The sequence below is a fragment of the Dromaius novaehollandiae genome, chromosome 7, assembly GCF_036370855.1.
Source record: "Dromaius novaehollandiae isolate bDroNov1 chromosome 7, bDroNov1.hap1, whole genome shotgun sequence".
Taxonomy (NCBI): Eukaryota; Metazoa; Chordata; class Aves; order Casuariiformes; family Dromaiidae; genus Dromaius; species Dromaius novaehollandiae.
Genome location: NC_088104.1, coordinates 20,316,762 through 20,331,813, shown reverse-complemented (window position 1 = coordinate 20,331,813; position 15,052 = coordinate 20,316,762). Strand labels below are relative to the sequence as shown.

The 15,052-nt window shown below is 38.1% G+C and overlaps 1 protein-coding gene across 1 annotated transcript in view; it reads left to right on the top strand.

Moving 5' to 3' along the window:
• Positions 1-15,052, top strand: part of KCNH7 (potassium voltage-gated channel subfamily H member 7) — a 244,636-nt gene that overhangs the window by 217,420 nt on the left and 12,164 nt on the right. The window contains exon 12 of the mRNA XM_026094388.2: positions 2,335-2,434. Within this exon, the coding sequence (XP_025950173.2) occupies positions 2,335-2,434 (100 nt within the window). The remainder of the gene's footprint in view (positions 1-2,334; positions 2,435-15,052) is intronic.

The following is a 15,052-nucleotide window of genomic DNA, read 5'->3' as shown; positions in this document are numbered from 1 at the left end:
GCACCTTACCTGCCAGGGGACTAAAAGCATACAAGGGACGTTTCAAAGTTTCACTCAGTTAGCCTCTTACTTTCCTCACTCTTCCAGTTCGCAGGGATTTCTTGGTCTCTTCTTCCCTCAGTGACTCCCATAAATGTCCTCTTTTGCCCAGAATGTGCCTCCAAGAAAGTAAAAAAAAAAAAATTGTAGCACCACTAGTGCCTCCTTCTCTCAGACTGCCAGGGTCAGTCTGAATTGGGAAATCAGGGGGAGGTTGCCCAGAAGGGGAGAGTGCTGGACACAGGAGGGAGGAAAGGCTACTGCCCAGCTAATGTTAATGGGGCTCTGCCTCTAGAAAGTTGCAGAGTACACTAGCAGTGGCCACCAAACATGGACTACATCACTCATAGAATAGGTAGTTTATATTTCATTATTTCTGAGATATTGCCATTTTGTGGGTTTTCTGCCATACTTTGAAAGAAAAATGAGCAGAGATTCAGGGAGAAGGAACTAACATAATTTGACCTCAAAGGCCTTCTGAGAAACAAGGAGACAAAGAACTGCTAGCTTTCGCTGTAAATGACATGAACATTTTTGCTAATCATGTGTGGATCTTCAGTTTAAAAAATTAAAACAGAAGTAGCTTTCGCTGTAAATGACATGAACATTTTTGCTAATCATGTGTGGATCTTCAGTTTAAAAAATTAAAACAGAAGTAACTACTGGCCATAAATTTCATTTCTTTTTATGTTGAGCCTTTTTTCATAAAAGATTGTTCTGAACATAAAAGACTAGTTCTATTCTTTATTTAAAAACTTATCCTTTCGTGTTTGCTGAAAAGGTCATCATTATTAATTATACATTAAATACAATATGATGAATTTATACTGTAGTGATAAATTTAAGCTAAAACTGAAAGTCCACATATTTGAAAAATCTTTGAAGATAAATTCATATCAATGACTTTGATTTTCTGAGCAATGATTCCCTGAAATTACATTGTCATCAATGCTTCATCATTATTTTTTCTTAAGATCAGAGAAAATTGAAATGAAACTCCATCTATCTTTTGTGTCATGACACAGAATAAACAAAGACTGTCCTCCCTGCTCATGTCCATTAGAAATTTTTCCATTGTTATTTCTTACTGCTGTACCAACCAGCAAGAAAATATGACTAAACTTCACAGAGATGGGGAGGACAGATTCACCGGTGCCTCTGTACTTACAGAAACACATCTTTCACTAGCAGTTCCCTTTGCCTTCTAATGATATTACAGTCCTCAAAATCTTCCCTGAAAAGAAGTGATGAGCACATTCTGGTCTTTGAAGTGTCACTCAGATCCAGACTTTTTATCTGAATATTAGGTGCATCTGCCTGAACATCTGCTGCTGTGCTCCTTTATTTATGTAAAGTACCTTTTTCCTTCTTCAGTTCTTCTACCAATGGGCCACCACTGAAGCATCTTACCCACCAAAATTACAAGGAGGGGAGAGAGAAAGGCAAAAACATTTCCCACTCCTTTTCCTCTGCCCTTCTCCCACATGCAAATCTGCTCACCTGATAGGTATGGGAAACCTCACTAACACAGGGAAGGGAAGTAGGCTGAAGCCAGTGCAGTGGGTGTGTACACAAAGAACACAACTGGCATTTTGTCTGCTTATTTGCAGAATTTCTCAGTGTTAAAATAAGCAGAAAGAAGAGTTAAATGCATCTGCTATTTATTATGGTAACAAAAAGCACATCCATCTTCTAATACAATGGATAAAAAAGACACCATTGTGTTTAGCTATGGAAATACTATCTGAATGAACTGCACCAGATAGGGAGGAAGGGAGGGTCTAGAAAGATATAAATAATGAGGGTAAAATGCCTGGTGTTTATCAACCTTATAGTTATTATTGTAAAATGTAACCTTTATAATCATTACCATGTAATTAAACATCAAATCTAATTACAATCAGTTACCATATTACTGCCTGCAATAATACACATTCTTTGTGAGAGGTTGTTTAGGTTTTTTTTCATTTAACTTCTCTAAGCTTACTTAGCCCACGTCTGTGCAAATTTCTGGAGGCTAATAACATATGTCTTTATGTAAACTTATCTATTTGGGTACTTTTCTTTCACCATCAGGTAGTGACATTGCCAGATTTACTCAATCTGCATGATTATTTTAATGTCAGCACTGAGCAATGCCATTAGCTGGGGGGAGGGGAGGCTGATGCAGACTGATTTGTGTAATATTGCCTTATTGTAAAGCTTGAACATGCTTAACAGTCAATCACCTATTGAAAACCTGCTCTCTTTGAATGGGACTAATCTGTCATTATGTTTCATATTTCATTAATCAAGTCTGACCTCGTAATAAGATCACAAACTACTAATGATTCGGATGGAGATAACTGCAAACTACGAAGACGGAAATTGTCCTTTCAATGTGAAATAGAGAAAGGTAATGAACATCATTTCTTACATTAGACAGCACTGCTACATTATTCATTGGTATTTCACTTGTAATATTGGGTACATTAGGGTTGCATGTTGGCTATTACTGTAGGAGCTCTTGAGAATCCAGTTGAGCAGCAAAAACATTCTGTGCATTTTCCCCTACACAGCTATATATGACTGGAGGATATCAGCTTCACCTTCCCATAACTTCGCAACTACCAGTGTAGAGCTGTTTAAACATTCATCTACCTTGTTGCCCTTGACATATATAAATATATATATACTTATTACCTCTTAAACAATTCTCTTTTAAACAATAACCATTTCCTGAAACACAGTATTTTGAAACATTTGGAGAACCTAGTCTACTGGATTATTTATTAGCAGTGTTAACTTCAAAATGCTTTGTTGAACTTTTGAGCTTGATGCTAGGTAGTGTTTCCCCTGGTATTAAACTATTTTGTTTTCAGGATACAGTAGATTCACCATAGTTGGATTTTGATTCATTTGGCAATGTGTAAATGATTGTCCTGGCAAGAGTTCAGGTAACATTTTCTGTACTTACATTCACCTTAGAGGCTTTTGGAAGTAATCCAAATGAAGGGAAACGTCAGTGAAATATTAAATCATGCCACCAGTATTCAGCACTCCTAAATGCCAGGGACTGTAGATAGTAGCTGTGGTCAGAGAGCAGTAATCATGAAGACAGCTAAATTGACACTCACAAGTTTTTCATTTTTATGTGTGAAAAATAAAATTCCTTCAATAATTTTATACTTTTATGGCCAAATGATTTGTCTGACAAATTACTATTTCTGGTATGCCTGTCTTTCATATTCCATAGTGATAACTCCAATCCTATGTGCAATACAATACCAAGACAATACCAAGAGTTGCAGAATAGCTGATAATAAATGAGAACACTTTTACAGGTACATAGCAGGTATGATGGTGGATGAAGGAAAGCTTTAATCCAGAGTGTGGCTACTCAGAACAATGACATTGCCGTTCGATCAAAGAAGCAGCTTTAGGGCAGGAAGCCAAGAGTGACAACAAATCTGTCAGGAAAATGTCCCCATGAAATATTCAATCTGCTCTTCACAAAGAATCTGTTGACAGAGGTGTCTTGCCTGAATAACCTTCACATTCCTTATGAGAAAACATATGCTGCCACCTAGACAAGATGGAAGTGATCTTCCGTGCTGTGCCTGCTGCAGAATTACAAATAGGCTGCTCAGGTGTCAGTGTGGTGCCAACCCCCACTCCCCACCCCGCCTCACCTTTTTTGGTTCTTGCCCACCGGATTACACCGAACAGCCTCTTGGTGACATTTATTTACATTACATTCAAAAGAATATAATTTCCCACAGTTTTGTCTTTACAAAAACCTGGACTACTGGGGAAGGAAAAACAAGACTGACAACCATCTCCTTCGTCCTGGTAGTCATTGTATAATATCTGGTAACCTTTGAGTTAGACAGGAGTGAGGTACATTGCTAGTCCACCTGAGGAGAAGATGCAACCATGAGGAATGAAGGTAGCCAAGGATTAAAGTACAATTTTAGCCCACTGGCTTACTGCCCCTCTCTGGTCCCTGTTTTCTGTATATTGCCATGGCTGCAGCAGACACCTGCTAGGTTTGAATTCCTTCTATGTCACTTTTCTGTGGCCCATCCCATGTCCTGTTTGAGATTATAGACTACCAGTGGTTACTGCTGGGTTGTACTGTTCCATTGATTTAAACATCTATTACACACAGGAGGGAGCTACATCATATTTTGATACACTATAATTAAGCTATAATTGATAAATATTTGGGGATGATCCTGCAGAGTGCTGCAGAAAAATCAGAGTAGTAAAGAGCTAGTTCCTGAACACCTAACTGGCAAAGGCATTTCTGGTCACAGTATTCTTACACTCAGATTTTAAAAATTGTCATTTGATGGCTTTTAGCAATCATATTCTGATTCAGAACTACAATTTCAAAGGACTACAAACATCCAGCATTCTTACTTTTAGGTAGTGATATTTTACATCTCACTAAATTTTTATAGATTTCTAGTTATTTTGTTTCTGGTATGCTATAGAAGTTACATTTTTATCACTATAATCAAAATCTTACAGATGGGATTTTTTTTTTCCTTATAAAATGGTCTTCCTGCTAGCATTCTTTACTTTCAGCCATTGACCTACTAACACATTACACAGTTTGGGATTGTATTGTTTCCATCTTTACTGTGATCATAAGCGATTTTCTCCCTTTTGGAGTGCTAAAAATGGGATTGAGTTATCTCAGCCTTTAGTTCATGCTAGCCTGATTTGGACCTTGTTGCCATGGTAACTCTTCCTGCAGGAGTTTTATCAGAGGTTAAACAAAACCAACACAGCACTCTGTTATGCATCTGCAGTTAGTACCACTTCTTTATTGGGCTCTGCCATAACATGGTTTTAAAGGGTCTGTGTGGTTCAAGGCTGCCTGAGGGGCCAGCTTCCTTTCTGGTTTTCGGAAAGGATTGCAATACTATCAGAGTTCTCCTGCAAAAATTAATAGGTATACTACGTAGCAGCTTATCTCTGCTCTTGCCCAAAAGAAATTCATTGTAGGCCTTTTGAAATAATGGGTGATATTCCTTGCACAGGTGCAGGTGCAGCTTTATCCAGTTGCTATAGATGCTTGACAGTAAGCCAAGAAATTCTCTCTGTAACTACTTGAAATATAAGCAGTGCTTTTTGCTGATGCTTCCAAACAAAGCTGTCAGCTGGGTCGGTGAGTTGGCCTTCTGCTAACAACTGAAGGACAATGAGCTGCTCCATCTATGTTCTGTTGCCTCTTTTACCAGTGCAGGACACAACCCTCTCTTCCCCATTCCTTGTTTTCCTTTAACAGTTCTGTAAGAGTTAGCTCAGTTCAAGGGCAATATATAAAGGCAAGATGTTTTGTTAGCTCCACTAGTTCTGAATGCAAATCTCTTTTTCCATGCTGAACAGGCCATCATTAGAATTGGTTACATCAGCACGAAATTCAAACATATAGGTGAAAAAAATACAGAGGTCACAATCAGAATGTTGCCCTGGCAATGTAAACTCAATGAGATGAGGGCTTTGAAAAGACTTGTGAGAAATTCAAGCATTACTACTTTTGCTAGCATTTTGTTTAACTTTTTGTTCATGTCGGCTCTAGAAATGTCACTTTCTTGGGACTGTTCCACTGTCCAGTTATCCTCATGAAAAGATATTCTTTGCATTTATTTTTAATTCTTGTGACCCTTAACTGAAGACTGTCAAAACTCTGGATCTGTTCTGAGCACTGACACATAATTCTTGTGGAACCCTAGAGGCAGTCAGATATGAAATCCTTACCCAGGAGAAAGCCAATTTGGGGCTACACAGGTTATCTAGTCAAATCATAACCCTTTGTCTTTTGACAAAGTGTATAAAATCCTTCCATTTCATCCAAAATGTTTAAAATATTGGCTAAATAAATCCAAGAGGACATACTAAGTGGGAATGTAATGATGGACTCATTGAAATAAATCCTTACTCTGGATTTTCAGCTGTAATCCAAAGCCAAGAACATCATCCACAGACTCTAGCTAAGAGGATAATAAGAACCCCCATGGAGTTATATTGTTATATCAGTAACCATAAATTCAGGTAGCTGGTGATACTTGATCTTTAACTTACTTGCCTGCTGGCCAGGGAACTGATAATGAGGAATTTTCACTTCCTTGGATTTGATTTTAAAAGTCCACGAAAAAAAGCTATGAAATACCGTTACCCAATTCATTACATGCACTTGACCATGTTGACATAGACCATAACAATCAAGTGAGATATAAAATGCATTTTGCGATGTTTAGTTTTAAGCGTACTGTTAAGTAAATAAACTTACATATGTACTAGATATTAATTTAAAGAGTTATGACCAGCTTCCTGACCAGACTTTTCCAAAAGTCTCTACTGATCTATTCTCGACGTAACCACAGAAGCCAGAGCTCTAAGCTTTTAACTGAATCTTGATTAGTATAGCTATCTTAAGTGTGTTGGGTATGTGGCTACTACCCAGGCTAAGATGCCAAGCCATATTAATATAGCCTTATTACACAAAGTATCCAGAGGCCACAGCTGACAATATAGAGCACAATAAAAATTTTTGGGACCTGATTTCACCTGCCTAGAAGCATGAGGTCAAGCAGTTCTGAGAGACTGGGGAAATATCTGGCTTTATCTACACAGCAGCTACCCTGCTTTCTCCCATCCTTGTCCCCTTACCCAAGTTTATACCTTTAAATGCTTACTTTGGGAATAGATGACTCAGTCACTGTGGTCTGTGTCCCCAGAAAGAAAGGAGAATAAGAATCTGTGCAAAAAATTGAAGCTCTTGCTTAACTCTGTTAAACCATTAGTATTATGCTAATGGAGCCTACTTGGGCTTTACTAGAAAAGAGTTTTAATATTCAGCCAGCGTGTCCAGTAGTTAACTGTCCAGGTTAAAATAATCTAGGCAGGCAGCATATAGCTAGAATCAAGATTTCATGTCCCTGAAATCTTACCTTCAGCATGAAACTCCTGACAAAAAGTATATGGTCATCTGAGAGCCTATTACTGCAGTTTTCCATCTGCTCCTATTATTGTTATTGTTGTTACCACAGTGCCTAGGAGGCACCTGTGGGAGCTTCTGCAATTCTCGTTTCCAGGAGTCACTCCCAGGAAGGCTGTTTCCAGAGGCTAGATCTGATAGAAATGGTGTATGCAGTCACGCATACCAGGAGCCATCCTGTGGAAAAAAGTAATAATAATCTTACTGTGAAATCTAGGTTTCTCGTAGAAGAAGGGAATTCTAAATTTGATAGAAGAACTGCTTTGGCCTTTGCTCTGCATACCTTTTTAGGTGCATGTTTATATTTCTTTGCTTCTTATTTTTTAAGTATGGTATTATTTCCGGAAGTATAAGTCAAGAATTGTTCTTACCTTATTATCTAATTAACAACAAAGTTTATACAAAGTCAGACAGAGCAAAGAAAAATCAAAGAAAAGGTTGTCACTCACTCCCTATCTTACTTCATTGTACTAAAAATAGCACAAAGGAATAAATGAAGGATTGTATGTTCATTTTAACTTTTAAATTCCTGGCTTTTTAAATATGTCTCTCAAATTTGGTTATTCAAAACTAGCCCTATCTTTACTTCAGTCCATTTAAAAACAGGATCATGGATCCTTATGTAAAGATAATCCAGTCTTTAGTTAAGGAAGGCGGAGGGAAGTTTCAGTATCTTCTCCTGTTCCCTGTTTCTAGAATCACCCAAACCTTCATGGCCCAGAGATGAATCACACCAAAGGACACACAAACTTACCCAAACCCTCACACACTTTAGGTTCCCCAGTGAAGACTTAGGCGTTCGCAAATTATGAGTGAAAATGCACTTTGGAATTAAGGGTTTCTTCTATCATTAAAATTAGCCACAGAAAAATAAGAGCTTTAAACATTTTTACTAATGAGAGGAGAAGAATTTTGACTTTCCTAAAATACCACCAGTAACCCACTTTCCAGGAACAGAAAAAATCATCTTCCTGAATTAGCTTCTAGACAGATATCATTTTTCCTTGGTGTTAGTCAAATATCACATAAAGACCTGACAGCACACTTTGCATTTAAATAGGGGGTCCTAAAGATAGGTGGGAAATGTAAAGGGGCCCTTAACAAGTAAAAGTAAGGAAAAAGGAGGAAAAAAATGTGCTAAGAATATATGGAATTCCTCACTCCGCGTGTTAGGAGCCATTTTAAGCCCTTGGAATTGTTTTAAATTTTGAGGTCTAACAGCCCATTTAAAATATTCCTATGACATCTATTGCACCTAAATGCTGAACAAGACATTTAGAGACAGGAATCTATGTTCCTGGTGGATTTTTAGATAAATTCTTTCTATCAGCTCAAGAAATATCTCCAGAAATGTGTCTGCGTGTTTAAGAGCTCTTGTCTCTGTCATGGCAGATATAAGCTGCAAAATAAAAGAGGTTTTTCCTCAAGTGTTCTAAAAATGGCCAAGCTTTGATTTTACTGTGTCTACTTCAGAAGATTGTTTTTAAGTCAAAAAATCTGCAATGGAAAGAATCTATTTCCATTTATCCTTCGTTTTACTTGAGCTTTATTGGGTATTACGCTGCAGAAGAGCGTAATGCGAAGTGAATCACATATCTGTATGAGTGTGTGATGACTTCAGGGTTCCTCATATTGCTCATTTTTATTTCTAATATTCAGAATGTTGTACTCCTCAAACATGAAGCAATATCTTCAGCATTGACTAGGCACTATGTGCTTCACTACATCCTCTGATTATGACTAAAAGCTACAAATTTAACTTTCCACTTTTAAAAGTAAATTTTAGTATTCTCAGCATCATATTAGAATACTATATAATTGTTTAGGTCAACAAAAGCAAACAAAGTGTATGTGAAAGGCAGCATGTATTCCTAGTTATCTCATTGTGCTGAGCCTTATTAGTTTAGCATATGTGATATAGAAAAAGTTTTCCTGTTCAGAGATGTGTGCTATACAAAGTGCACCACAGATGTTAACAGTGCAGTTTCAGGTACTTAACTTCTGAATTTGCAGTTTGTTTTCAAAACTTTCGAGCCAATTACTTTTCCTGACAATAACCAATTTCTGGTTTTGCAACTGTGACCCTGTGGGAACATTTAGATTATGAACCCCTCTGGCTATTCAATAGACATTTTGTATGGTTCTCAGACTACTTTTTTTTTTTCATGCACACAGAATTTATGATTTTACCATACAGCTTTCATGCATTAAAACTCATCCAAAGAGCAGGTAATTTTCTAGTGGTAACAATATTTAGACATTCTGTTAATCTGAACAGTGCTATAATCTTCAACCATGTTTCACTGAGGAGCCAGAAAAACCATCATATTTAGCAATGTACTCCATGACAGTCAGGTTCAACTAAGTATGAAGCAAAGAAAAAGTAGTAGGAATATTTAAAATAGCTACTTAGGAATCCTAAAATCCCATATAGGCATTCTGTAGAGTAGTTTAGCCTGCACACAACCTGAGTGGCCTGCTGTGTAATCACATTGCATTATATACTAGGCTCCACAGGACCAATATTTTTTGTTGTCACATAAATATTATATATCAATTATATTGTTCTTTTCCCACTAAATGAAAAGTGGTGACTGCAGGAATTAGGAGTCTCATTTTCCCTGACTGATTTTAGGCTGTTCCCTATCTATACCAAGCCTACCTACCTTTCCTGACAATATGGTGGGAAACATAGGCATGGTTTGAACAGCACCGCTGAAATTATTTTTTGACATTTTTGAGATTTTGCACTTCCTCAACCCTGTTTGTGGTATCATATGTAATGTCCTATCTGAAATGCTTGGTCACTGACTTTTCACTCTGAGTATTTGATGCTGTTGATGCATGAGTGGGCATATAAGTCATTTTTCTGCTCTCTGACAAGGCAACTGACATTTTTTAATTAAAGAACAGCTAACAAATACTCTTGTTCACTAGCAGATACTTTGTTCATCTGTAGGAAAGAGAGCTCAACCATCTCAGGAACATCTATGAATATCAGACAAGAAGGACTGATAACAGTTGAATCAAAATATTTGTCAGGAATCTAAAGAACTGCAGACTGTTTTTCTGCAATCAACTCTCTCTCCATCGAAGTCACAATATGCAGCTCTCCTTACTGAGAGACTTACCTGGTGTAGAGAAAAATGATATGGTAGGATTTTTCAAAGGGATGGAAAGATGTCATGTCTGCTGAACAGGTTTATAGTTATGCAGATCATGTTAATGATAAGGATTATCTGTCTCATGGTTAGGGATATAAATTGCTTTCTGTGGGGGTGAGGAAGTCATTCACCTCATTTCCTGTACAAAATTGAATTTGTCTAGGCATATTATGGGGCTTTTTATTGGATGGCTGAAAAAGGGAGTAAAAAATTGCCTTCTTCTGAAGCACTAGTCTAGATAGCTAGTCTGATTAAGTATGACAAATTCTAGTTAATGAAATTACAGTAATATTAAAATATGCTGCTCCACATGTAATATATTACTGACACTTTCACTGATATTGTTTGCAGCAGAGTAGTGCATTAAGAGTAAGTCTAGCTCATGCTGACTGCCATTCTCTGAATAATGCAAACTTTGATACTGCAGGCTGACCATGGCACATAGAGAAACTTGTCTGATCTCTGGTAATCATCACACCAAGCAAGCTTTTATCCCAGTATTTCTGTGAGTGCGTCATAGGTATACATTTTTGCCCACATGACAACCCAGGTTTCTTCCCTTGCATTGCCAGTACAAGTGCAAGAAGCAAGGCACAAACCTTCTTGTAATTACTATGAAGATTTTGGAATTTTCAGGAGAGCAAATGTCCACTGACGTTGCCTGTAAATTTGGCAGCCGCCCAAAACACATAACAGGCTAAAATGAGTTGTATAAAGAGTGTAAACGATGTTTGTAAATGTGTTTGGTAAAGCCGGAAGTTACAGACTAATCAGCTTCAGGAAAACATTGTTTCCAGCAATCAGAATCAGAGAGTGAAACTTGCCTTGTAAAAGGGAGGAGGAAGCACGAGGATGGAAGGGGTAGGGGATGGAGAAGGCAGGGATGTCAGTGATTTTATTTATTTTGGAAACAAAAGAGAAAGGAGGAAAGAAACCTTAGAAAGCTCAAGTCTGTGTGATAGAAAATGAACTTATCCACACACATTCACACAGGTACAAAACTCTTCTCATCTGGAAAATTCATTCCAAACCAATGACAAATTGCCATTAGAAAAGGAGAAAACAACGGAAAATTCATACTCTGAATAAAGTATTACTGAGAAATTCCTTATTTCTTCTGAGCTGCAGAGGTGCTGCTAAGCTGTTGAGCTGAGGTACTGAGCTTGCACCACCACCAGCTGGCTAAATAGCCAAACGCAGAATGCAGCTTCCATTTTAATTCCTACTCTGTTCTCAGAGTATCACAGCACTGTCCTCCAGACATGAGGATCTCTAGCACTGAATAAAAGTCTTTTAAAAGGATAAACACTTGACTTTCTGAAGGTAGCCAGATGGCTAGCAGATAAAGCAATGGCAGCAAAGCCAAAGATGCATATTTTGAAAGAAATCAGCTGGTGAATAGAAGGTTTTTCCCTTGATTGCCATAGGCAGGACCTTACAGTCTTCAGACCTCTGTGTTCTTTCTAATGCCAGTGTGCTTACTATACCTGAATAGCATTTGGAAAAGAATACACTCTGTTGTTCTGGTATACATACAGACTAAATGCAGGGACGTCAATTGAATTACCCTGGTTTTACAGCACTGTAATTGTTAGCAGAATCTAGCTTCTTGTTTCTAGACATTTTAGTATTCTATGAATGTAACAGATCAGTCAGTCTGCTGTACTTCAGCTGTTATACAATTTTTTTCATTACTGTTAGAGTCTCAATGACCTCCCCTTAAAACTAGTCCACTGATTGATTTGTATTCCACAGAGTACTCATTACTGCTACAGTTAGTGCACAAAATCCCATGAACATAAAAAAATTACCCTAAAAATGGTAATTTCAAGCTTTCATTATAAGGTCTTTTTCACAGGTTGAAGTCAGTATAGCAGTAAGCAGTTAAGACAATTTACTTTAATGTGACTGTGTGTATTTCACCATATATTCCCACAAGAAAAGCCAAAGGAGATATCTACATTAGAATTTTCTTACAACACTTTTGGGGTTTTTTGGTGCTATTTTAGAGATGGGATAGATGGGACTGCAGAGAATATGGGACTCAACCGCCCAGTCTGAGCAGCCCCCAAGATCCTTACACTGCCAGTCCATTTGCATTTGTGTTGATGCCTTAGCAGTATCACAGTATCACCAGTAACACTTGCATCTAGTGATGCTGCTTAAGGGAAGCCAAAGAAAGTCAATTCAGCTCAGGGCCATGTTAGCTGCCCTTAGAGACTCAAGAGGGTACAGTTACGGGAGACCAACCTCAATGCTGGCTTCATTCAGTTCACTATTACCTGCCCTCATGCTCACAGATGTCTGGACTTGTGCAGCATGCTCTGTACAGATACATACACATCTCATTTTATTGCGCTTCACCTTATTGCACCTCACAGATATTGCAGTTTTTACAAATTGCAGGTTTGTGGCAACCCTGCGTTGAGCAAGTCTATCGGTGCCATTTTTCCAACAGCGTGTGCTCACTTCATGACTCTGTGTCACATTTTGGTAATTCTTGCAATATTTCAAACTTTTTCATTATTATTATATCTGTTACAGTGATCTGTGATCAGTGATCTTTGATGTTACTACTGTAATTGTTTTGGGGCGCCACGAACCGCCCCCATATGAGACAGTGAACATAATCGATAATCTCCTCAGGCCTCCCTATTCCCTCAGACACAACAATATTGAAATTAGGCCAATTAGTAACCCTACAATGGCCTCTAAGTGTTCAAGTGAAAGGAAGAGTTGCACATCTCTCACTTTAAATCAAAAGCTAGAAATGATTAAGCTTAGCGAGGAAGGCATGTCGCAAGCCGAGACAGGCCAAAAGCTAGGCCTCTTGCAGCAAACAGTTAGCCAAGTTGTGAATACAAAGAGTTCTTGAAGGAAATTAAAAGTGCTACTTCAGTGAACACATGAATGATAAGAAAGCAAAACAGCCTTATTGCTGATATGGAGAAAGTTTTGGTGGTCTAGATAGAAGATCAAACCAGCCACAACATTCCCTTAAGCCAAAGCCTAATCCAGAGCAAGGCCCTACCTCTCTTCAATTCTATGAAGGCTGAGAGAGGTGACGAAGCTGCAGAAGGAAAGTTTGAAGCTAGCAGAGGTTGGTTCATGAGGTTTAGGGAAAGAAGCCATCTCCATAACATAAAAGTGCAAGGTGAAGCAGCAAGTGCTGATGTAGAAGCTGCAGCAAGTTATCCAGAAGATATAGCTAAGATAATTGATGAAGGTGGGTACACTAAACAACAGATTTTCAATGTAGATGAAACAGCCTTATATTGGAAGAAGATGACATCTAGGACTTTCATAGCTAGAGAGGAGAAGTCAATGCCTGCCCTCAAAGCTTCAAAGGACAGGCTGACTCTCTTGTTAGGGGCTAATGCAGCTGGTGACTTTAAGTTGAAGCCAATGCTCATTTACCATTCTGAAAATCCTAGGGCCCTTAAGAATTATGCTAAATCTACTCTGCCTGTGCTCTATAAATGGAACAACAAAGCCTGGATGACAGCATATCTGTTTACAGCATGGTTTACTGAATATTTTAAGCCCACTGTGGAGACCTACTGCTCAGAAAAAAAGAGTATTTTCAAAATATTACTGCTCATTGACAGTGCACCTGGTCACCCAAGAGCTCTGATGGAGATGTACAATGAGATTAATGTTGTTTTCATGCCTGCTAACACAATATCCATTCTGCAGCCCATGGGTCAAGGAGTAATTTTGACTTTCAAGTCTTATTATTTAAGAAATACATTTCATAAGGCTATAGCTGTCATAGGTAGTGATTCCTCTGATGGGTCCGGGCAAAGTAAGTTGAAAACCTTCTGGAAGGGATTCACCATTCTAGATACCATTAAGAACATCTGTGATTCATGGGAGGAGGTCAAAATTTCAACATTAACAGGAGTTTGGAAGAAGTTGATCCCAACCCCCATGGATGATTTTGAGGAGTTCGAGACTTCAGTGGAGGAAATAACTGCAGATGTGGTAGAAATAGCAAGAGAACTAGAATTAGAAGTAGAACCTGAAGATGTGACTGAATTGCTGCAATCTCATGATAAAACTTTAACAGATGAGGAATTGCTTCTTATGGATGGGCAAAGAAAGTGGTTTCTTGAGATGGAATCTACTCCTGCTGAAGATGCTGTGAACATTGTTGAAATGACAACAAAGGACTTAGAATATTACATAAACTTAGTTGATAAAGCAGTGGCAGGGTTTGAGAGGACTGACTCCAATTTTGACAGAAGTTCTATTGTGAGTAAAATGCTATCAAACAGCATTGCATGCTACAGAGAAATCCTTCATGAAAGAAAGAGTCAATCAACGCAGCAAACTGCATTGTTGTCTTATTTTAAGAAATTGCCACAGCCACCCCAACCTTCACCAACCACCACCCTGATCAGTCAGCAGCCATCAACATCAAGGCAAGACCCTCCATCAGCAAAAAAGATTACTACTCACTGAAGGCTCAGATGATGGTTAGCATTTTTTAGCAATAAAGTATTTTTTAATTAAGATATGTACATTGGTTTTTTAGACATAATGCTATTTCACACTCAATAGACTACAGTATAGTGTAAACATAACTTTTATATGCACTGGGAAACCAAAAAATTCGTGTGACTTGCTTTATTGCGATATTCGCTTTACTGAGGTGGAACTGAAACTGCAGTATCTCCAAGGTATGCCTGTATTGCATTCCCTCTGTATGCAGATAAAGAAGATTAGACGAGGCCACAGTTTCATTTCTATATAAATAGTGATCAGAAAACAGAGAAGAAACCATGGGAATGTATTGAATTTTGTACTAACCACTGCTGTAGTCTGTAAAGACCACAGACATTCCAGCGCTATGTTG